The sequence below is a fragment of the Ischnura elegans genome, chromosome 4 (genome assembly GCF_921293095.1).
Source record: "Ischnura elegans chromosome 4, ioIscEleg1.1, whole genome shotgun sequence".
Lineage (NCBI taxonomy): Eukaryota > Metazoa > Arthropoda > Insecta > Odonata > Coenagrionidae > Ischnura > Ischnura elegans.
The window spans coordinates 37,574,615-37,598,063 of record NC_060249.1 but is presented as its reverse complement, the minus strand read 5'-3'; the positions used below and the strand labels follow the sequence as shown (position 1 = coordinate 37,598,063).

Sequence of the window (23,449 nt, the reverse complement as noted above, 5' to 3'; positions counted from 1 at the left end):
AATTTGCTCGGCTAAGTGGAACGTGTGGCGAAAGTGGAATTGTGTGGACTCCTTCATTTCGTGCATGTACGTAGGGAATACATACGCCATCTGTATACACTGCTGCCGTACCCTCGTTACGTGGCGAAGTGTGGTAAGAGGGGTTTTGTGGGGGAAATCATTAAGGCCCATTCTTCGCTCGGGAGATTTATCATTATTATTTTTTTTATTCCCTCCGAGAAGAATTGTGTTCTTTAATATCCTAAACACTAAACCTTTTCTTCTTTTCTCCGCTCTCCTCAAATTCCGTTCTCTCTTTCTCACTCTTGGTTTATTCCCGGGGACAATAATTCTGCTCCACCCCTACTCCTCCCCGCACTGAGAATATATATATCCACCCAGCACCACGGTGCATATATCTTTCTGTTTTTTTTTTTAATTCTCATCCCACCATCTCGTGTTTTCTGCACTCGGCTCTTTCTCCCAGGGTTTGCGTTTTTTATTATGAATACGTGCATTTCTGATGCAATTAGGGTGCCTTGTTTTTTTTTGCGCGTTTCTTCCTGGATTGCGGCGTTGCTGGGATCTTTTGCCTCGGTTTGCGGGAGGGGTGGTTGTAGGTTTTTACGTGTGGGAGAAGTCCCTCTCATTTGTACAGGAACTCTCTCCCGCACCGTTCGTTACCTTGGGTTTATTTCTCTCCCTCCCTCTCTCGTTTTCCCTCGCTAAACGGGCGGGTTTATGCCAGTTTCGAACTATTTGAGTGTTGTGGATGAGGTGGAGAGAGAAAAAATATGTACGCCCGTCTCCCCTCGTCTTTCACTTCTCCCGAGTCCTCTTTTTCTTTTGTTTTCGATGGCCTGTATTTTTAAGAATACTCTTGCGTCGCTACTTGTATTCGCGCGGAGTTGAATAAGAGTTGGAGTGAGGAAGGGGATTATCCTTGGGATTTTCTTCATTCCCTTACGAAGAGAAAAGATTTCATTTAATGCGTGTTAATTCTAATTTGGGATTTTAAAATATTTGCGCGTTCGCAGTCGTGTTTTTGATACGCACGGTTTTTGTGTGGCTTTATTTCTTTTGTGCCCTGTGATCGATTTGTTTTTTTTTCTTTCTTGCACTGCCTGCGAAGCATGTGGATTTAATGCATAGTTGAAGTAGCTGTGCCATTTCAGTATTTTGATGGCTTTGCCAATTATGCTGGACCTCATTACTTCATTTTGCGACTGGTCTCTTGCTAAATACACCAAAGGATGTTAGCCAGTTACACCACCAAGCCAGTTAACACACCTGACCGGCAATCGGGAGATCCGGGTTCGAATCCCGGCTAAGTCAAATATTTTATTCATGGCGAACTTCGTCCTTTGGTGTATTTATCTTTGCACCCGTGCGCGTGACTGCGTACTTGTTTCTTCAGTGCTTTGGTCTCTTGCTATTAAACGGATTGGGAATCTAACTCTGACACCGAACTGTCTGCAATATCGCAAATTATGTCAGCTCTTACTCCCTTATTGCAAAGACCGAAGGGAATCCGACTTGGAAGTATTGTCTTTAAAAATTTCACCGTAGTATACTTCTGTCTTACTGTGTCGAGACCTTTACTGGAAACGTTTGGATGTCGTATTGCAAATTTTCTTGTTTTTAATTGAATGCATTATAAATTTTTAATAAATGTATTTAGTTTCTCTTTTTTTGAAATGGGATAAATCTCGTCACTATCCTCACCTTAGGTGGAAAGAGTTTTAAATTTCGCGGGTGTATTAGCGAGAAATCTTTTTAGGAGCTTGTGCTAAGAGTGAAAAAGTATTTTTAATTATGGTGTGTTATCGGTTTCCTATTTCACTTATACCTCAGATTGATCCGATGTATTTTACCTCCTGCTATTGGCTAAAGAATTCTTTATTCTATTCTATTGATTGAGTTTTTTCGTCATATCACCTCGTCACCTGCGTAGTTTTCGTAACTAATTCCTCTGTCTGTCTCTCTGCCCCACTACTTTTCTCAAGTCTTCAATAAAAAAAATTCTAACGCCTTGTGTTTTTTCTTTTGCAGCAGTTACAAGAGGTGAAGGAAGAGGCCGGATTAGCCAATGAAGCCGTCAGGTAAGCATTTCCTCGCTTCTGTTACTCCCTCAACGAAGTTAGCTCTCCCTCTCCATTAAAAGTGTTTTCTTTTCCTACAATCGAACTCTCCAATATTATGAGAATCTTCATTTTCCTTCGTTAACCTGTCTTATTGTTTGGGGTTTACAATTTAAAGTAACGATGTTTATTGCAACTTTTAGGTTTTTGTTTTAAGGAATCACATGCTCTCTATGTTAAATTTATTCATTGTTTTTGTTTAAAAGGATTAACTATTCAATGTGTCGGTATATCTGTTACACTCATTGATTCATGAATCGCTTGGTGGAAGCAGGTTTCTAGTCTTAATCTCTACTCAATGAAGTTTTGCTGTATTCATATTTCACCATACGCTGTTCTTATTAGGAAACTACATAAATTCATTAGCAAAGCAAAAGTTTTTTAATGGATATATTTTTATTCTTTTAAAAATGTTGGATTGATATTGATATCAGCAAGCTGTCGTTGGTACCTACTCCACTTTTTGTTTGGTACTCCAAAAGCACCGAAATTTGAGGAAACGATCTTGGGGGGATGCCATCCGTGCAAAACTGGTTATATTTTACAGAGAACGTATTTATATAAAAAAAAGCTGGATCAGTTGTATGATAGGTTACATAAAAATGCATTTGAAGGGTTCGTTGCTTCAAATGAAAACTTGCGGTGCATACGCTAAGGGTGTACGACTGGCACCACAAACTCAATACATTGTTGTTGTATTTATATGTCGCCATATGCTTTTCTTTCCAGTAAATTTTATATTAATGTATATTTATGTTTACTACTAGTCGGACATAATAATTCTAATGTGCGATGTTAAAAAATCTTAACCACTTTTGACACCAATTGTCTAGCGCTGACGATATGAAAAAATGTGGATTGTTCCTTCTGTTTTAATTTCCCATGTTGCGACTTGTGAACATTTGCCTCAATTTTTTATAAAATTATCCTAAATATGACTTATCCATGCTCTTTTATTTAATAATCCAATCAGGGATCGATATTTGACGAAATCCCGCGCTCTTAATACGAGCAGTACATTTTACTAGTTAAGGTTTGAATCAATTTGAGTGTATCTATAATTTATTTTTTTATTCATTATAAATCGATGGGGAAAATGCAAATTATCAATTGCTATAACTTGAATGAAAAAGTACCTGTAAATCTGAGTCTTGATCGAATGGTGTGGATATGCATCTTTAAAGGCTGACTTGTAATTCTTATTTTTATAAATAATATTTCTTTAACTCCGAAGGTTTTGACGTAAACTTATCCAACGAAGAAGAACTCTACCCCTTGATTGTCGGCGTCAAAACATTTAGTGTTTTTTCCAGTCACGTGAATCGGTCCAAATGGAATCGAGGTTTGACTTTCTTCCATCGTAAGAGGCCGTATTGTTATTGATTTTGCACAAAATGTCAATTTTGAACTCTGAACGTTTCGCAGTGGACATCGGGTGGAAAACGCCTCTACTTCGCGATGTCTGACGTCGAAACGCTCGGTGTTTTCAGATAAATTCTTTGCCAGAGTTTCTCAAATTGGTAAAAATGTTCGAATGGAATCGAGGTTTAACTGACTCACGGAGGGTGCGAACGTTCTAATCTCGTCTCTCTTTTCTTTGTCTTCATTCTTCAACTCTCTCTCCCCCGGAAGTTTCCTTGGTCCACGATTTAGAAGATTAGAAGTAACGCTCTCGATGTATTTCTGATCAGTTCCTTGCAAAATTATTTGTCCCTGTGTTTTTCAAATCGGTAAAAATGCTCGAATGGAATCGAGGTCTAGCTTACACGCGGAGGGTGCGAATGTTCAAAACTCGTCTCTCTTTCCTTTTTTTCCATTCTTCAACTCTCTCACTCCGCGACGCTTTTCGTGGTCCACGATTTGGAAGATGATTTTTTCATCATCGTCAACGTCCCAATTAATTTTTTTTCTTACCGATTTGGCGGATTCACTCGCAGTTTTCCCTTCCAAAATCTGCTCTCAATGGACGCTCTTCATTAGTTTCCCCTGGTGATCACCTTCTTTCGTTCGTCGCTTCTACGGTTGGTGGCGTCATCAGCGGCCGGAACCCGCGCTTTTTTCTCCCCCGTGGTCTTCATCCCTCTCCCGCACCCCGCAGAAGAGCCTCGTCGAGAAAATCCGCTCGAAGCGAAATGGTTGGGATTATAAGAGCGATGTGATTGCGTTTTGATTCTCAGATGATTACTGACAAGTCTGAGCGAATCTCATACCTCTTTAATATAGATATATTCGCGATCGATATACTATTGAAGCCGCTCGTCCGTAATCGATTGGGTACTTAAATGCTTCGCAGTGGGTTCCAATATTTTTTTTTGAAGTCTGTGTTTGATTACAAATGAAAAGATTACAGCATGATAGACTATGTTCTTATGAGCGTGTGAAGGTGGACGTGCTAAGGATGCAGACGGTAAACCTCGAGTGATTTATGTCGCTATCACTCGCCATATCAGTTGAAGGATTAAGCTTTTTATGTCACATTACAAATGTGTAGAAGCGGGGATTTCACGATATTGAGAACGGTGATGGCCTCGTGATAATCAGCGATAGATTTTTATCGTATTTCTGTTATATTTTTTGCATTTTTTTATTTCTCAGGTTTGGCATTTTTTGATGCCGAAAGTATTGCAACTATACCATAAGGCCGTTTTACACGGGGCACGGAATTGCGCGAATGCATGAACGAAATTAGAACAGGGGCTATTCTGCCATCTCACGTCCACGCATTCTCGCATGTGTTCTAGCAATTCACCGCTTTACACGACGCAATTTTGACTGCACCTTCGTACACACGTCAGATTGTGCAAGTACGTGGCCCGTGTAAAACGGCCTATAGACTCGGAAAAGTTGTTATTGTGAAATTGTTTGAATTTTCACTCACTTCCTAGTTTTCAAAGCTAGTAATAGGGGACAGATTAAAATAGAGAGTGGAAAAGTAAACCATTGAAAAGTGTCAGAGTAGAAAGAAGTTGGAAAACTGATGGAACTTTTAGACATTTACTTGCTGATGATACACCGAGAAAGTCGTAAGACTTTTTTGATAGAGACAGTTTCTGGCACTTACCGTCGTGAGAACACAATTGACGAAGGTGGTCAAGAGAGAAAATAATCAGAACGTAATCGAGATTAATGTCTAACACAGAACACATTTAACATCGTCAAGAAATTACATATACAATAACTAAGATCCGTTGTGCGAATCTTGTCGTCTCCCTGTCGGAACTTGCTTTACGTTGCTCGCGCCGCGCTTGCTGTCATGGAAAAGAGAGAAATCCCAACAGGCGAAGGAATCTAACGCAACGGAAGGAAAGTTATGTCCCCTTGGAATGGTTTGGAAGACTCTTTTGGTGGTGGCGTGATCGTCGGACTTCGAATCTCGTGATACGTGGAAACAAAGTTTGAGGGGAGACTGTGGCTTCAAGTTGTTCATAAATTTCTACTCTTTATAGTGCAGAAATGAAAGACTTATGATCATTTTCTGATTCTTTGCTTGCGGCATTGTATTAACGAATCCTTGATGGTATTAAAAACTGCTATACATGTGTAAAAACATTGCGACCTTCATGGATCGGCTGATTTTAATTTGTTTTTTCAGTATGTTTTTATATCGGCGTATCTAAAATCTACGTCGAAGTTGGTATAATATCTGAAAATTGAGAGCACTTTTGCAGTTTTCTACCTAAATTATTGTGCGCTTTGCGTGTTTTATTTAGAAGTCGCTGCTGGAGTAAAATTAAAAATATTGGTGTCCGACGGAAAGATGAAAATTTGAAATTATGCCATGAGCGTCATCAGATGAACGTGTGTTAGATATAATGGCTGATTCTAGTGATTTTGTCGCTTTACTTAATCTTTTTGTGATGGATTCATTTCCATGTTCCCTGTATTTGCTATTGGATGGTATGGTATTTGGAGGAGGCGACCGACGGCTGAGGTCATTTGCGCCTTGAGAGAATGGTGGTGAGGGAAGGGTGGCGAGAAACCCGGCGTCGGAATTAGCCTGCTCATAATGAATGGTACCTACGGTACTACGGCTTGACGTCCCATCCGACGGAAGGAGAGCTACACTAGAAGTGTCCTCTACTAAGCATTCAAGTAGGGATCGGGCAGTCTCTAAAAATCACTGCCACTGCCGGGATTTGAATCCGGACCATCTATATGGATAGCCAGCGCTCTGACCACCACACCAACACCTAGAGGATTATTTCATAACACTGAAAACTGTTGTATATTTAATAAATACGCGACATTTGCTGACCGGATGCATGAAATTTTGAATCGGATTGATTTTTTTCATGTTTTCGTTGGTGGCTATGACTTACATATTTCCCTTTTGGTGAAAAAAGCACGTTATTCACCAAGTAATGGGCTAATATGTGATGGTGTATATGGGGATGGATGAATAATACAGTTGAAAATTCAGAATCTTACTCTCTTTTAAATATTATTTTGAATTCAATAATTTGAAACTATTTTGAGTGACATTTAATTTAACTTCTTGCCATGAATAGGTATGCTACTTTACGTAAAATACATTGAAAAGGTAAACATGGAAGCAACAGCTCTCGTATTTCCAAAAATATACTTGAAGAATTTTCATCGCAAGTTCTTGTGAAGTGGACTGGTGCCATTTTGGAATCTATGGGTTCTTTCATGATATCATGGAATTTATAAGTGAAAGTAGCGAACGTTGACTGCAGGATTTGATTTATGTATATTTTGTTTGGTGCAGAGGGCAAATAGAGATGATGATTTAATGTTTTGTAGATCCAACTTGTCTCTGTTTTATGGTAAATTTTTTAAAATCGTAGAATAGAACTACCCATCGCCGTCACCATTGAACATGAAAAAAGTGAGCAGTCGAATAAAAATAATGTAAATGAGTCAAATAAGGTTAAAAAAACATGATAGTTGAAAAGTCTTCTAAAATTATTATGACTCGTGGAGAAAAAATAAATATGTCGGTTTGAACTCTAGAAACCAGCGATCTCTTGATGTAGAGTTCATTACGCTAATTGCTTCAGTACACTTTCAGGCAACGCTAATTGGCTGGGGAACAATTACGATAAGTGGACTGATTTTAAAATGTATAAATAATTCATTGCAGTGAAACAAATAGGAGTGGACCGAACTGCAGTTAAATTGCCATTTTTATTTTCCTTCTGCACCGAGCAAAACATTCAAATCGCGAAGTCAATATTCGTAGCCTTCCCTTGTTAGTTGTTGGAAATTTAATTCTGTGGAAATGGTTCATTGATGTGTCGGAAGGTTATAATTGTCTGGATAAACTTGCATTGTGGAAGTCAGATATCGGTGACATTTTAAGAAATGTAGGTAACGGAATGGGCGAAGTGGTATCTATGATTCTCCTTTGGAATTGAAGGAGTGGAGAAAAGGAATAAAGAGTATGGACCGCGGAGTGAAGCTCTCTCCCTTCGTTTCCCACTGCCTCGCGGCAAACCTTAAGCCTTTAGGAGAGCTCGACCAAACACACTTTTGTTCTCCACTTCTCGCGCATTCTTTGCCGTTGCATACCTTCGGTCTCGTTTCCAGAAACACCTTATTGTTCTAGTTGTGCTCTTCTCTGATAGTTCGATAGAACTCGTCTGTAAGGCATGGGTAGCGTCGCATGGGTCAACATTTTGAGAGGAAAAATATGATATGGAAATATGTGACCGGTGAATTACGTTGAGAGAATAACTGGAGATTTTCAATAGTGGATTAAATAAATCTAAAAAAATAAAAGAAATGTAATCAATGATTAGTGGATTAAATTTACTTAGTTGGAATGCATCGATATTTTTATCAGTAAAATATAAATTTGGCTTCTTTTTTGTAATTTTTATTTATTGTAGTAGCCGGTATGTTAAAATGCTATCATAAAAAATCGATGTTAAAAAATGGAAAAGATTTTTTTCAAGATCGTGACCAATTTTGTGTTACATCCGGCCAAAAATAATTAAAGAACTAATATCTCTAAAAACTCTTACCTAGAGTATTATGATATAGATGATGGCTATAAGTACCACGAAAACGTTACGTCAGCCCATGTTTGATCTCTATGTTATGTTTTAGAAATTAAGAAATCGTAAAAGCTATAGGAACAGGATAGACATAGTGGAATGACATCCTGAAAGTATTGAAAGAACAGAGAGATGGCACTTTCCCACAGGTTTATTATTGAAAGTACGACGCGCTTTTACCGTCGGGTCATTTCAAGTCAGATGTGGTTAGAATGATAAACAAAGATGTCTAACTGCCCACTAATTTTATTTTTACAGATTACAACATGTGTTTCGATGGCTACAAATTCATAATCAGATACTGAGTAATGGTTGAAATGTTTGAAATCGAAATGTAAATTGAAATGGAAATTGTGTAGCAATCAATAGCGATTATGTGGTGATTGTGCTAGAAGTATCTGATGGTCGAAACATGTTTGTTGTAGGCTGTTAAAATAAAATAAGTGGGCATTCAGATATCTTTATTTATCATTCTAGCCACAGTAAGCTATTAAAATAAAATTTATGGTCAGTATGATATCTTTGTTTATCATTCGCTATTTTGTTCCACACCATCTCTCCGCAAAAAGTTGACTTGATGCGGCTAGAATGTCTGAGCCGGTTACGGAATAGCGCCACCAACTCCTCCGCGTCTTCGCCACCTCCCTCGCGCGTAGATAATAGACCGTCGCTGGGGGATTGTCTCCGCGCCCGAGTCACATAATCGCCGTCGAGTGGGCTTTGGATCTCCCTCTCTTCACACGGCGGCGCCGGGTGCGGTCGGCTGCCGCGCCCCGTGTGCTGTGTGTGTGGGTGTGGGCGCTGTGTTGGCCTTCTGGTGGCGCTGCTCCCACTCCCTCTCTACCGGTGCCGCTCCGGATGCCGGGGGAGGAAAAACCCTGGGAGGGAGAAAGGGTTAAAAGGAGTTTTGGCGTGTGGTGTGGAGCGGGTGCAATCAGTCCGGGGCAGCGCCACACAGAGCTACCAAGAGGAGCACAAATATTGCCCGGCGGAAAGCGCTTAGCCGAGTCAGAGTCTCGACCCAAATACGACCTCTTTTTTTTTCTCTCTCCATCCACCCACGAGGTCTCTTTCTCCTGCCCACCTCCCAACACCCCTCCTCGTTCGCCAAGCAAGCAGAGAAAGAAGCACCCGTGCAAATATTCCACCTTCAACCCTATCTCCTTCGCGCCGTATCCTCTTTCTGTCCCTTCCACCGTTGCATACCTTTAGATCCCTGCTTTTTTTTGCCCTCCGAATGAAAGGTTTTGTTGTTGCCTTTTTATTTTACCTTCCTGTCGGTTTTATGTCTGTCCTCTTCCATGGCTGCGAGGTGACCATGAGGTAAGGTGGGAGGCGATGGACAGCGTTGCCAAATTTGCGATTTGTCTTATATTTGATGATAGTTTCAGCGTCAGCATTTTCTGCTGGTATGGTGCTTGTAATATTGAATTGCTATGTGCAATAGGATTATTTTTCAAAGTTATTTAAACTTTATTTCTAAAAGGAATGTGTCGAAAAACAGTAGGGTGAAGTGATATTTAAGCAGTTACGCCTTTGTGCCAGTGCAAATCAATGATTTGTCGTCATTTTTCATTGAAAATTATGTCTTGCCTAGAATATATTAGTTACCGTGGGATGGGGCTGGCGTGCAAGTACCTTCAACCCTATCTTCTTTGCACCGTAGCCTCTTTCTACACCGCCCACCACTGCCTACCTTTAGATCCCTGCTTTTTCTGCCCTCCGAATGAAAGGCTTTGTTGTTGTTTTTTTTTATTTTACCTTCCTATCGGTTTTATGTCTTGCCTCTTTCATAGTTGCGTGGAGACCATGACGTAGGATGGGAGGCGATGGACAACGTTGCCAAATTTGAGAATTAAATTTGTGGATTGTATTGCCGTAAGCAATAGTAAAGCTGCTGATATGTATCTACTTTCGGCGTTATGTTGCAACAGCATCTGTTGCTTGTAGTGTACTAACAATCTTGAATAGCGGTGAATAGTAAGCTTATTTCTCAAAGTCTTTGAATGTTATTTTAGAAATCGAAGTCGATATTACTCACACTCACCCACCCCTGTAGCCACTGAAATCCTAGTCGATTTTTGAAGAATTAAAAAAAAAATTATTCTAATTCCCAAACCACCGAATACAGCTCATATTGGCCATTTTATATCGGGGTATTCAACAAATTCAACAATTACACGTACACGAACAACCATGCCATGGATAGGGGAACCTACCTAGGCAGGACTCGAACCCGCGACCTCTTGTTAGGCAGGCGAGGACTTTACCCCGCCGCCACCGAGGGCATTTGAATTTTATGATTCAATGACAAATTTATATAACAAATAAAAAATGGAAAGCTGACGTGGTACGTCGGTGAAAGTTATGTTTAGGCTGTTTTTTTGAGCCAATCCTAGGTTTATTGTTATATTTCATTGAAGTTTGTGCCTTTCCGCTTCTAGAACAGCGATAGAGGCAATTTGTATGTTTATAGGTTTTTTACCGTTATCAGTGATTTTCATTGTGGGAACATATGTAGGTGCTTCCGCATGTAAACATTTTTCTTCTGATAAATGTATTAAGGTTTGTGATAATAGTGATGTGTTGATGAAAGCCTAGTATACTTCACTCATAAATCTGCACTTTGAAAGTACCACAATAAAAGATGAAATGAATCAATCCAGGATTTATGTTACGGATAAAATCTTGAGCCTTCAATGACTAATTACAATTTTTAGTTGGAATTTTGGGGCTTGATTGCATAAAATTGCTTTCAAGTTGTGCAGTGATCGATCTACTTTGAATTTGTTATTATGTGCTTAGAAGTGACTTTTACGGAGAGGAATTATCTTGTGAGGCGCCGCGGCCGGGCGCCGCGGTAATCAACGTTTCAAATCTATTTACATCGGTGTTTCCATTCTATGTGGTAAATTTTTGCAAATTGAGCCAATTGGATAGCTATATAGGAGTCTTGAAGATGTGGATAGTTCGAAGCGAGAGGGAGGATATGAATCCAAGCAGCGCACCTTACACTTTGCCAGTGATTTTACGAATAGGTACACACTTACTTGCTTTTCTAACTCATTTCTCAACGGCTCAAATAAGTATCTTGCCAAAATTGTTCTGTGAAATCATAACCCCAAACTTTTTTTTTCTAATTATGGCCACCTTTTATAGATTTGACCCCTCTGTGCGCCATTAAAGACTTAAATCATTTTGTGCCGTGTGTGTATACTACTCCGAATTGTAGTTGGAACTACGTACGCTGTATCACCTAGCTGGAGTACTTAACGTTGAGAAATTATCTCATGTGCGTAGAGCCCTGTCAGAGGCCGCAATTATTTCTGTGAAATGAGTACATTTTTTTTCGAGCTTAATTTCAATTTCTTGGTTTAATCCCCGAAAAAAAGGGTTGAAAGGTTGTCCGTGACGAAGGGATGAGCCAGGAGTTTTGGCAACGTTGTGGTGTGTGTGTGTTCTGAGGGAAGGAACCCGAGAGGATTTTTCGGAGTGATGAGAGTCAGCTTCATCCTCTTATTGCGCCTCACTCTCGGCCAAGAAGTCGGATGTCTGGGGGAGAGCGGGGGAAGGGGGTGGTCGTTGGAAGACCCTCCCGCTCCCTTCCCGTTGGGGGTAAGAAGAAAGAGCAGACAGACTTCCTTCGGCTCATTGTTTCCCTACTCCCATTTTCCCCTCATTTCACTTCTTTTGTCCGCCAACATCTTCATTTTATCTCTGCTCCGTATCCCTTTTGGCGTGAGAAAATGTTTATAATACTTTCTAGTCTTATATTCTCTTGCTTGTTAAGAATAGTGATTTCTGTCTTTGTTAAGCGAATTCCTACTTTTACAACATTTTACCGGGTATGGCAGGTTTTAGATGTAGTATTTTGCGAGTGAAGCCCTCTTCTCTCGAATCGGACTTCCCTCTTAAATTCTCGACATGGCCTTACTCTCTTTCATTCTGTATACATATAAATCCTATCCTCTTCCTACCCCTCCCTTCCTACCAAACGAATTTTGTTGATGTTTTATTGCTGGCAACGAATAGCGATTTAGTACTTTTTTTAGACTTGTGCCCACTGGTGTTTTTTTTATATTCTACCGGTGAAGTTGGATTTACGTGGAACGTTTTGCGAACCTGACTCCCCTCCCAAATCGGACATCCTTTCCCGCTCGAAAGAAGACGTGGACACTCCCTTTCATTCTGTCAAAAAATTGTATTCTCTTCCTCCCCCTCCACCGCTAACCTATTATTCTTCCTTTTGACTCTTTTTTTTAACATCTCCTCTGTCAATGGTCGTTCCACCCAAACCCTCCCATCTACTCCATACCTCATCTAGAAGCTTCCTCTCCTCGCCCACCATTTTGAGCACTTCGTCGTTCCTCTTCCTTAGCTTACTTTACCCTCTCCATTTTTCTTTTCACCCTCATCTTCAAATAACTTTAAGTATCTCACACTTTTGAGTGTATTTATGGAAATAAATATTAAGAAATAATTCGCTACTATTCCCTCCATTGGAGTGAAGTTGTGAGGAACTTACATCTCGAATTTCTTAATTTAAGTATACCATCAAATTTTCATAAGTTAGTTGAGGCCAAACTTTTATGTTTGCCATTGCATACAATCCCAAATCGATTACAAAATTTCAAACGTATAAACCAATTAATTCGACAGTCTTTGATGCTACGGGTGGCGTAATCATTTTTTAAATCATGAAATTCGTAAGCCTCTAGCAATAGTATTTTATTTATTCTTCACTAGCCTTTTATCCTGTTAAAAGTGCCTCTGACTCCTTAAATTCGCCAATGGGAGTAATCATTCGAACCAAGAATTATTTTATGGAATAAAATATTTAGCGTACAATAATGAATCAAAATTTTTAGTTGGAATTTAGGGGCTCATAGTTGTGTAAAAATGTCTTCTAGGTGCATAGTGATCGATCCACTAATTTTTGTTTCGAGCAGGATTAGGTGACCAATGGTAAGAAGGGTTGAAGTGCGTCTGAATATGCAATGTTTTCAAATTTGACGCCATTCGTTGAGGCCCTTTGTGATCGTTCTGGTAGTGCAATTTTATTTACTTCGCTCTACGGTGAAGCCATTGCAGTATTTTCAGTAATGGTTTCACATTCATAATTGTGGTTGATTGTAGATGTAGAATCTACATTTTCAAAGCCACGAATAATGTAGATCGTGGATGTTATGGTGGGATTTTGCCAGTCACGCGCAGGTAATGTATATCTTATCCTCACTTTTTTTAACCTTCGCATCTTCCAGCGACGCTCCAAAAGAGTGGTTAAAGCTATCTTTTCCTCCGAGTTCTTGAAAAACGTATCTCCATCCATTCGATTCGTGCTCCCCATCGTCCTTTCATCTGCCTCCATCTCTGCTCACGCCATTCCCAGGGCTGAGAGTCGGGAGGCGCCCCCGGCTTTTCACTCCTCCCCTCGCGTTGTCAAGTGCTTCGATCGGAAGTGTGTCGTCTTGCCACCGTACCTGTGCCCTCCCTTCCTCTCAGGATGCCTCGCTTCGCGTCCACAATGCACGGGTTGCGAATAGCATAGCGCATCAATCTCGGCGACCCTTCCACCGCGTGATATAATGGGTGCTGTTCGAAAAGTAAAAAAAAATCCCTGTCCTTAAGATTCCTCGCTGTTACGATTAGTATGCCAACTTTTGCTCCAAGGATCGCTTTTAAGGGATGGCTCCTTGCCATCTTTGCCATTTGCTGTTGTACCTAAGTTTTCATTTTTCACTCCTGGTGATTCATTTTTTGCGTTCAAAAACTCTAGGTGTTACTAGGTGCATAGATATTTATGTTTTTACGAAATCTGAAGCATAAAATAACAAATAATATTTATTACGCGATGGGGTTTTGCCCATTATAAGGATGATCAATAGGCATCAGAAGTCAGTCGCTACGTGAAATATGAAGTAATACAGTAATTGGCATTACTGTAATTTTACCTGAAGGTAAAGTAACTCAGTAGAAGTTAAATCTTTGCTCTTTCCACTTGTTCATTTATTTTGCCCGAACATGGTTTCGTTTGAGCGTAACATTGAATGATAATTTGTTGCTGAAGTGGTGGTAATTGCTCACATGATAAAATAAATGGTTTCGGCGTGATTTTGTGAAAACTACTGCATGATAATATAGGATCTTGGAAAGATAAATAATACATTTTATAAGTAAATGTAATTATGGATTCCCAAGTTAGAAATGAAGTTATAAAAATTTAGGCCAAGACCACTGTATTTATACACAATTTTTTCCTCATTAATATAAGTGAAAGTAAATCATCGCCTATAATTTAATTCTATTCATAGCGAAATGTATTGCGTGTCCCCTTGAACCTGGGCGAACGAATTACATTTCATAAATGTTTGTGGACCAGCTGTTCTCATCTTTGACCAAAACAAATGATCGCGGCTATTTCACATCCCTGTGCTGCGTTGTGTTTTCTTTGTCTTTGTCTCATTGCCGTAAAGCAACAACCTAAATTTTTAGCGGATTTTATAACTTGATCCTAAATTTGCAATGAAAATCTGCCAGCAACATCATTTAGCCATCCTTTTCATGTTCATTTCAATCAAAACTATGGTCAAATACACCGTTGCCTATCAATTAATTATTTACGACGGAATATTCTTCGTTCGCTCGGGTTGAATGTGTGAAGCAGCCAGGTACCACCTTCCCGCGAAACAAATGCTCGTGGCTACCCGACGTTCCTGAACGGTGGTCTGAGTGTGTCTCGCCATTGTCTCACCGCCCTTGCGCCAACATTCTCCCCCCCTCCTCCCTCTTTATATCAACGAATTCGGAGGGAGGCGAGCGAGACGGCAAGCGATGGTGGGCGTTGGTGGGGAGGCGCGAGAATCACACGCCCCCGGATCCAAAGGACAAATAACGAAACGTTGCTTCGGCTGAAAACCCCCGAAAAAATAGGGAAGGTGGAGGCTTTTCGGCTGAAAGAAGGGTGGAACGGGCAGGAGAAGAACAAAGATCTTCGGTCAGCTTTTGTCAGGCAGAATCCGGATTTTCGCTGCCGTCTATACTTCCATTGCCAAAAAACTGCGTGGGCTAGGGAAGCCAAAAAGGGTCTCTCCGGGCTTGGGAAGGTTCCTTTTTTTATATTTCGGCAGCTCCGTTGTAGCGGCTTGTTCGGGACGGTGTGTTGTGAGGATAGCATTGAAGGAATAGGACGGGTTGTTAAACGTGGCTGGTTCGGTTTGAGAGGCTTTAAAAACGTTTCGAGTTGGAGGAAGGTAAAAGAAATATTCTCTGGAGGCTGCACCTCCCACTCGTTAAAATTTCCTTTTGGTCAAGTTTTACGTTTTTTTTAAAGGCTGAAATTTTTTCTGTGGCAGTCGAAAGGTAAGGTTTTGGGGGAGCAGTAGGGGGAAGTCTCGCTTGTAGTCGGGATAAGGATGTGAGAAGACGTTACGTAAGGAGGGATTAACAATATTTTTTCTCCGCTTCCCTACTCGTCAATTTTTTTTTGCTCCGGATGGGAAGGAAGCCGGAAAGACTTGGTTGGTGAAACGTGGAAGATTCTTTGGTGTGCACAATCCGTGTGAGATTGTGTGATCGCCCGGAAAATACACCGTGGACTAAGGGATTACACCAGAATCGCCACCTTTTTAAAGGACGTTTCAAGAAAAGAAATAAATGTTCATCCTTGAAAAGACATATTCATTCTCTTTCTTTTACGTTTCATTTGTGGAGGAGCTTGACATGTATTTCTGTCAGAATTATGGAATTTTCTACTTTTTATTTTGTAAGCAGCATGTAGCACCTTCTTGGATTTATTTAGTGCTTGATCTCTATGTTTTTCATTGTTGGATCTGATAGAAAGTGCTAAAATAAAATGACGCGTATTTTTCTTTTTTTACCGGCTGTAAACTTTTCGAGTTGTGGTCTGCAAAACACTGATGTACGAAACTACTCTCCACAAGAAATGCCTTCTGAGCTGTAACGATATATGAATATTCTGGTACCTTCTTTTTGATCACCATTACTTTATAAAATTGCCTCAATAATGAAAGTCTTGAATGGTCCTCTGCCTGTACTGCGAGATATGATTTTAGGACTTCTACCAATGAGGTGATTTTAGTTTATCTTTAGTTTTGAGTGTAGTTAAAACCACCAACAATCCTTTGTTGTTTTCTAGCCGCGACGTCCTCACATACTTCTTCTCGTCTTTTTCTCTCATTTTAGTCCTTACTTTACGTTTTTATAGTCTTTTATTCAAAATAATCTCCAGCCTTGGGCAGCTAAATTTAGTTTTCCTCTGGAAATATGTCGCTTATAATCTAAGCTCAAAATACTTCTCTATTTATTGCGTTTTTGTAGTTTGTCTTTTCTAAAAATCTGCTTCATTTCGTTCTTACTGCAATAGAATCTACGAACAACTGAACTCGGTACTTTATAGGTCTGGTGGGTACAAGTCTAATATTTCAGTGGTATATTCATGTGTGTATATTTATAACGCTACTGAAAAGACACATTTCTGAATTTTGAAACTAATTACACTCTCGTAGCCAATTTTCACATTTATTCACGTCTCAATTTTTTGACTGATGAAGAATAATATTAATTTTTTTTTATTTTCTATCCGTTTTCTACCGTCGTAATGCATTCTTCATGTGTAAAGTATAATTCACAAATGCCTTTTTTTTTGGGAAAATAATGGTTTCTAAAGCGAATAATGACAGTACGTAGAGTAGCGCTTCGACTGAAGCATAGAATTATCATACACATTTGACAAGAATTTTCTTGAACTTATGGATTTTGCGGAAATAATTATTTTTATTGCATTCAAATTCTCATTTTTTACCTAGAATTTTATATTCTTATCTCAGTTGTTTTTTGTACTTGATACACGGTATTCTTTGTCACATTTGCCAAAACTTTAAATACAGATTTAGGAGTTTAAGGTTTGGGTAGTTCAGCAGAGAGAAAAAGACAAATAGTTATACCAGTAACTTAGAGCACACTGCGCTTTATTTCATTAAAAAAAAACAAAATAAAACTGAACTTGCATCCAGGTTACAACTGCCCAGAAAAAAATTCCACTTACACATAGAAGTGCCTGCATAATTCGAACTGATTACACTTTTCTATACAACAAGGAAATAATTACAAATGGATTTAAGAATGATTTAAAAATGGTCGCGTTGGCGTAATATGTGATTTATAAAAATATGCATTTAATGAAAATCGGAGATTAAACAATATGGTGTTCCTTTCATCATGAGAATCGGCTTGAAGCCGGTCTAGCCTAAAGAATTGACATTTATCTTTAAAACGTTTTTATTTTATTTTCTGAAAGGCGGGCAGAGAAAATTGCCGTGGGTTGACAGCTATCTACATCTACATAATACCCTGCGAGCCACCTCTAGGGTGTTTGGCAGGGGGTGATCAATCACCAGCATGCAGCATGCATTTGGACTCCCACATGCACACCACAACGTCCAAAAAACGTCCCGTATAATAACAAACTATACTACTATATGCTGTTAGAAATAGAATATAGAATAGAAATTCAGAAACATGCATTAAGTTTTACATAGGTTAGTAGGCTACACTACAAGTCATGCAATCTATTTACGAGTTCTATTGCTGCCGTTATAATCTCTTATTGATCGTGGAAAAAATGACATTCGGAATCTGTCTGTTCTGCAATCTATCTCTCTTATTTTATTTATATGATCTGATCTTCCGTAGTACGTTGGCGTCCGCAAGATATGGTTAACTTCGTCAGAAAAGACACTGCTCTTGAATTTATCTAAAAGGTTTAGTCTATTTTTCAATCTACGGTCCGACAGAGATTCCCATCCGAGTTTATGTAAGAGGTCAGTTACACTAACAAGACTATCGTAACGACCTTTCACAAACCTGGCAGCTCTTCTTTGCACGCGTTCTAACTCTGTTATTAGGCCTTTTTCATGAGGGTCCCAAACACTGGCAGCGTATTCCAAATGTGGTCTAACGGGGGAAAGGTAGCTAATTTCTCTCACTTTGTCGTCGCACTTTCCTAATATTCTTTTAACAAAACCCATTTTACGATTAGCTTGACCGGTTATTTCTCGAATATGTTTATTCCACGATAGATCATTATTGAGTCTAACCCCTAGATATTTCACGGATTCAACTGCCTTTAACTGGGTGCCCCGAATGATATAGTTACGCTGTAGGGAGTTATTCTTCTTCCAGAAATTCATTACGACGCATTTTTCCAAATTTAATTCTAACTGCCAAGCATCGCACCAAGCTTGGATAGCAGCAAGGTCATTCGTTAGTTCATCTATATCTTTGCTGGAACGGATTTCTCTGTAAACTACAGCGTCGTCTGCAAATAATCGTAACTTACTCTGCACTACTTCGCCAATGTCGTTTATATAAAGAAGGAATAGGAGTGGGCCAATGACACTACCCTGAGGAACGCCAGAAGTGACTCTAACCTCATCGGAGACTGCACCGTCTAATACTACTCTTTGGACGCGGTCGCTCAAAAATTCTCTAATCCAGGAAATGACATCTTCGTCTAGGCCATAAGATTTCAGTTTTATTATTAACTTTCCGTGGGGTACTTTATCAAATGCCTTTTTGAAATCAAGAAAAATCGCGTCTACTGGAACGTTGTCTTCCCCGGAGACTAAAATATCGTGGGCGAAAAGCGCTAACTGAGTTTCGCACGATCTGCTTTTCCTGAATCCATGTTGAGTTCCTATTAATAAGTTTTGCGCGTCTAGGTGTTCCATTACCGAGCTGAAGGGACAAGTGCTCGGTTTAGTCAAATTTTTGTTGGAAAATAATAGTTCCTAAAGCGAGCAATGGCAGTGCATAGAATAACACCAAAGAATAGGTGGAATCATCGAATCATCACAGATAAGTATTTGACAAGTATCTCCTTGTTATTATGAATTGGGCAGAAATAATGATTTTTCGCATTTTAAAATCTTTCTTTTTATGCATAGAATTTTATATCCATATCTGAGCTGGTTTTTGAACTATTGGATACACGTGATATTTGTTACATCTGCCAAAACTTTAAATATGTTTAAGAGGTAATTAGCAATAGCGTAAAGAATAATTAAAACGGTCGTGGCGGTGTTTAATATGATTTGTTGAAATATGCAGGTAATGAAAATCGGAGGTTAAACAATTTGGTGTTTCTTTCAATCATCATAAAAATCGTCTTGAATCGCCTGAAGAATTTACATTTATCCTGAAAACGTTTTTATTTTACCCTCTGAAGGGTGGGCAGAGAAAGATGCCATGGGGTGACAGCTATGGAGGGACAAGCGCTCGGTTTAGTCGTGTTGTCGAGAGGGTGGCGAAGGCGTTTGCTCCTGCAAGTGGGGATCAGGAAGAAAAGGAGGACGTGTGTAATCCTCTTTGAAAGATTTGTAAACCGATGTAAATGCAGGAGGAGGAGAGGGATCTGGTGGTTGAATGAAATTTTGAGCGTCTTTCGTGTCTTTTCGCACTCTCCAGTCACGAGGCAAAAGAAGAATACAGATCAGCGTGTTTAGGTCTTTATTAAGACGCTAGAGTTGGAAGTTATGAAAAAAATGGTCTTACGGGATGATTTATTTGTTTTCTCTCCCTTTCTTTTATCAGCCCTGAGCCTAGAAATTTACCGTGGTTGCAGAGAATTTCTCATATCGTTTCCGAATCTCAGGATGAGTCATCTGAAAAGACTTGCATTGGTGCATTTGAACTGATTTTTTCTGTATCCGGGAATGATGGTATGGAAACGGTTCTTTTAATAGTAATTTTTTCGCATCCGTATTGCTATAAGAGAGCTTGTTTACCCACCAATTATTCTTTATTTTCATTATTTATTTGCATGCGATTTTGTTTTAAAGCGATCTCCTCAAATATAAGGTCATTCTCTACTTATTGGCAACTTCAACGTCCCATCTGGGGTACCTAATTTTTTTCTTGGTAATTTTAATTTGTGTGACTGTACTATTTTGAAACTGTGAGATAGTGAATCATTATTGTAGGTACGATCAGCGAATTTTTCTCTTCTCTGCTCGTTGGCTAGGGAACATTAAAGTACTCCGTGTGTAAAGCACCAAAGTCAATTTAATATTCTTGTTACTTGGATAAGGTATTTATAATTGTATTTTTTATCGGAAAGATGTATGATAATCTATTCATATAATTTCCAAACTTTTGTATAAGTTCTTGGGTATTACACCAGTTGCTGTTATAGTTGTTTGTCCAATTGTAACAGTGTTTTGGCTCCAGATATATTTTATCCAGCTGTAGGTTTTAGTATTTTCCCGGCATTTATCTATCAAATTTTCTATCTTATTTTTATATTCGTGGGAATAATAGAATATTACCATATATCGTCTTAAATATTGAAAAGTGGTCCAGTACCAACTTGCATAAAAAGTATTAAAACCTTACTCTTGCATTAAATTTTGGTTAAAGAAGAACCTTTGAAATGTATTGTTGAATTCATTTTGAAAGTTTCGAAATGTTATCTGTGGATCGTACAGAACATTGAAAAGGGGGTTCAATTCTTACATGGTAAAAAAATATTTTAAAACCGTAATATTCCTTCTTGCATTGTAAAAGCGTAATGTTTATTTCTTCTTATAGTCTTGATTTTGTTTTAGAGGAACCTTCAAAACGTGTTGCACCAGCAAACGTCTGCTTTATTTCCCTGTCGAAGGTTTATAAATATCGGGAGTATAGAATGCCAACGTTCGGTGGTCTTTAGCGAGAGAGAAGGGGAAGAACATGGCTTTCTGGAGTAATAAGGATTTTCACGGGTGAATACGGAAGCTAAAGGCGTTTCTTTGATTCTGTCTCCTCCTCTTCTTTTATTCCGAGAGGGACTCGGTCGGGAAAGAAGATCCCCTTCTCGCGGTAATCTTTTCCATTGTGAAGTCTCCCCGAGTGTGAAAAGTTTCCGGAGTTGCGAGTTTTTCCCGTGATCGTTCCGTGAGGCACGCGAATGACTGGAGACAATGCGAACCTTGCCGCTTATGTTTATTGTCCGTGCAAACGGATTCTGGCGATTATAGGATTTAAGTTCCGTTTCACAGTTCACTTTGCCGTTTTTTTTCAGAGCCCTTCGACACAATTCTGAGATAACTTTCGTCATTAAACCGCATTACAATGTTCCCTTTTGTCGCTTAGGATTCCCTTATGTTAATAAAAGGATTTTAGGGTAAAGGTACGAGAACGGAGGAACTTCTCAGCGGCTTCTCTTTTATGCTCAAAGCGATTTGAAATATGTTTAGGTCGCAGGTCTTAAAAGCAAGCTGCATTTTCCTCGGAAAAGATGTGTATATTGCTTTGGCATAGTCGTCTTTGTGTCCTTAACTTTTGCGCTTGAGCGAACTAATAGAAATCGGATGTTTCTTATTTTTTTCGAAGGAAAGTTACGTCTTCTGGGTTTAACAAGCAAAAATTTTTCCTTGTTATACCTTAATCTTCATATTCTTTCATGGTCTAACCTCTTTTAATAAGCTGAATAAAATATATTTTCCCCTGGAAAGGTCTTTAGCAAATTTAATCTAAGGACTTCACTTCTTTCCTCATTTCTAAAGTGACCTTAAGTCCTAGCTCATTCCCTTATTTCCCCTTACATTGTGCTGAAGGTTTTGAAAACGTGAATGAATTTTTATGGCAGATCTGGTGTAAGACGATTGCGTTTTTTCCAACTATATGCCGCAGTCAATAATGGCGTTGGAAAATCGGTTTAGTGCTTGGTCTTTAAGCAGAATTACCGGGTAGGTTACCTGAATCTTCGGATCGAAAAAGAAAGTGCAGTATATGGCTGCACCTTCGAAATAAAAGCCTGGTTTCAATAAACTTCAGATTGGCCCATGCCATTTTAAAATCCTTGAATATGTGAAGGGAATCGTTAACGTTGTGTAAGAATATGTCTTTTCACTTACTCACCCATTTAAGCAGTAGTTCCCGTGGAGAACTTAGAAAACGAGGACGTAGACTCATAACGTGCTGTGTGCTTAGATAATTCTCTATCTTCAGTCAGTGACATGCGAGAACAATATTTTTGTTGTGGTCCATTTTCTGTAGGGATATATTTTCAGTAATGGTTATAATGGTTGCTGTTGCTCTTCATCCTCTATATTTTTTCTACTGTATAGATACCTTTTTCTCAACTTATATGCAACCAAACTCTACAAATGAGGTACCAAAATGCACAGAATTTATTAGAGAACATTCGACGGCATATCTTACTTCCTAAATGTTGCTATTGTTTCCTAAAATTGGTTTAAAAAAATCGATTCCGGCAAGATTGTCCTCAACCCAAGAATAAAGTTAACGCCGTCGAATCCCTCCATGCCTTTTAATTTGACTCGCAGACAATTTACCATTAAGGTTTCCTATGCGATGACTATTAACAAGGCTCAGGGTCAGACTTTGCATAGAGCTGGCTTATTCCTGCCTGACCCTGTATTCTCTCGTGGCCAACTTTCCGTAGCTTTCTCTAGGGTAAGATCTTTTCAAAATATTTTTGTAAATATTAAGGAAAACGCTAAACAAGTATTAACAGAGGATAGTGTAATTACTTCCATTGTTGTGATTAAAGAGGTCCTCTGACGTCAATTTGTACATGAACATTCCAATTAAATTTGTCCATAAGACCCTGCCTTTTTTTCTACATTTTAAAATTAGAAACACGCCTATCCCTCTGTGGACCTGCATTGGAAAGAGCGGGGGAAGCCCGCTGGGAGCGGGCGCATCACGCTCGTTTTGCTTTACTTGCTTCATGATACTCATGCGTGGCGAACGTTGAAGTGGTATACCTGCTAAGTTATTTGATCATAGTGTTCGCAAGTTAATTCTCAGCTTCATCGTAATACAGTGAATTACGTAGGATAAAGATTTGCTAAAATATTTACTGAATCACTTCAGAGGTATAATGCATGGGAGAACGTCATTAATTGAGTTATGAAGTGAATTTACGGATTTTGGATTTAAGATAGGATTTTTCCGTCAATGGAGCCTTCAACGTAGCTTGCATTTGCTGTGAAAGTGGAAAAAAATTCTTTAAATAACTTGAAAAAGCCATCTTAGTATGCTGGGGTGCTGAAAGCCTTTGCACGTTTGGACGCAATTCGAATACAATTGGAGTATGTGGAATGTTTATGAAGTAATGGTTAGAATTGGAATTGAATGGATAAGACAATGTTTACTCAGAAAGTACTGCTTCAATGATAATCCTAATTCCATGCCTTTCACAAACTTAAGAATCGGTACTAATTCTTTGTTTTATAAACGAACTTATATAAATGTGTAATGAGAATAATTTTTTCAAGAACTTTC

At 39.1% G+C, this 23,449-nt stretch overlaps 1 protein-coding gene across 1 annotated transcript in view; it reads left to right on the top strand.

Moving 5' to 3' along the window:
- The window catches only part of LOC124157284 (COBW domain-containing protein 2-like), a 217,439-nt gene that overhangs the window by 43,696 nt on the left and 150,294 nt on the right, over positions 1 to 23,449 (top strand). The window contains exon 7 of the mRNA XM_046531879.1: positions 2,032 to 2,081. Within this exon, the coding sequence (XP_046387835.1) occupies positions 2,032 to 2,081 (50 nt within the window). The remainder of the gene's footprint in view (positions 1 to 2,031; positions 2,082 to 23,449) is intronic.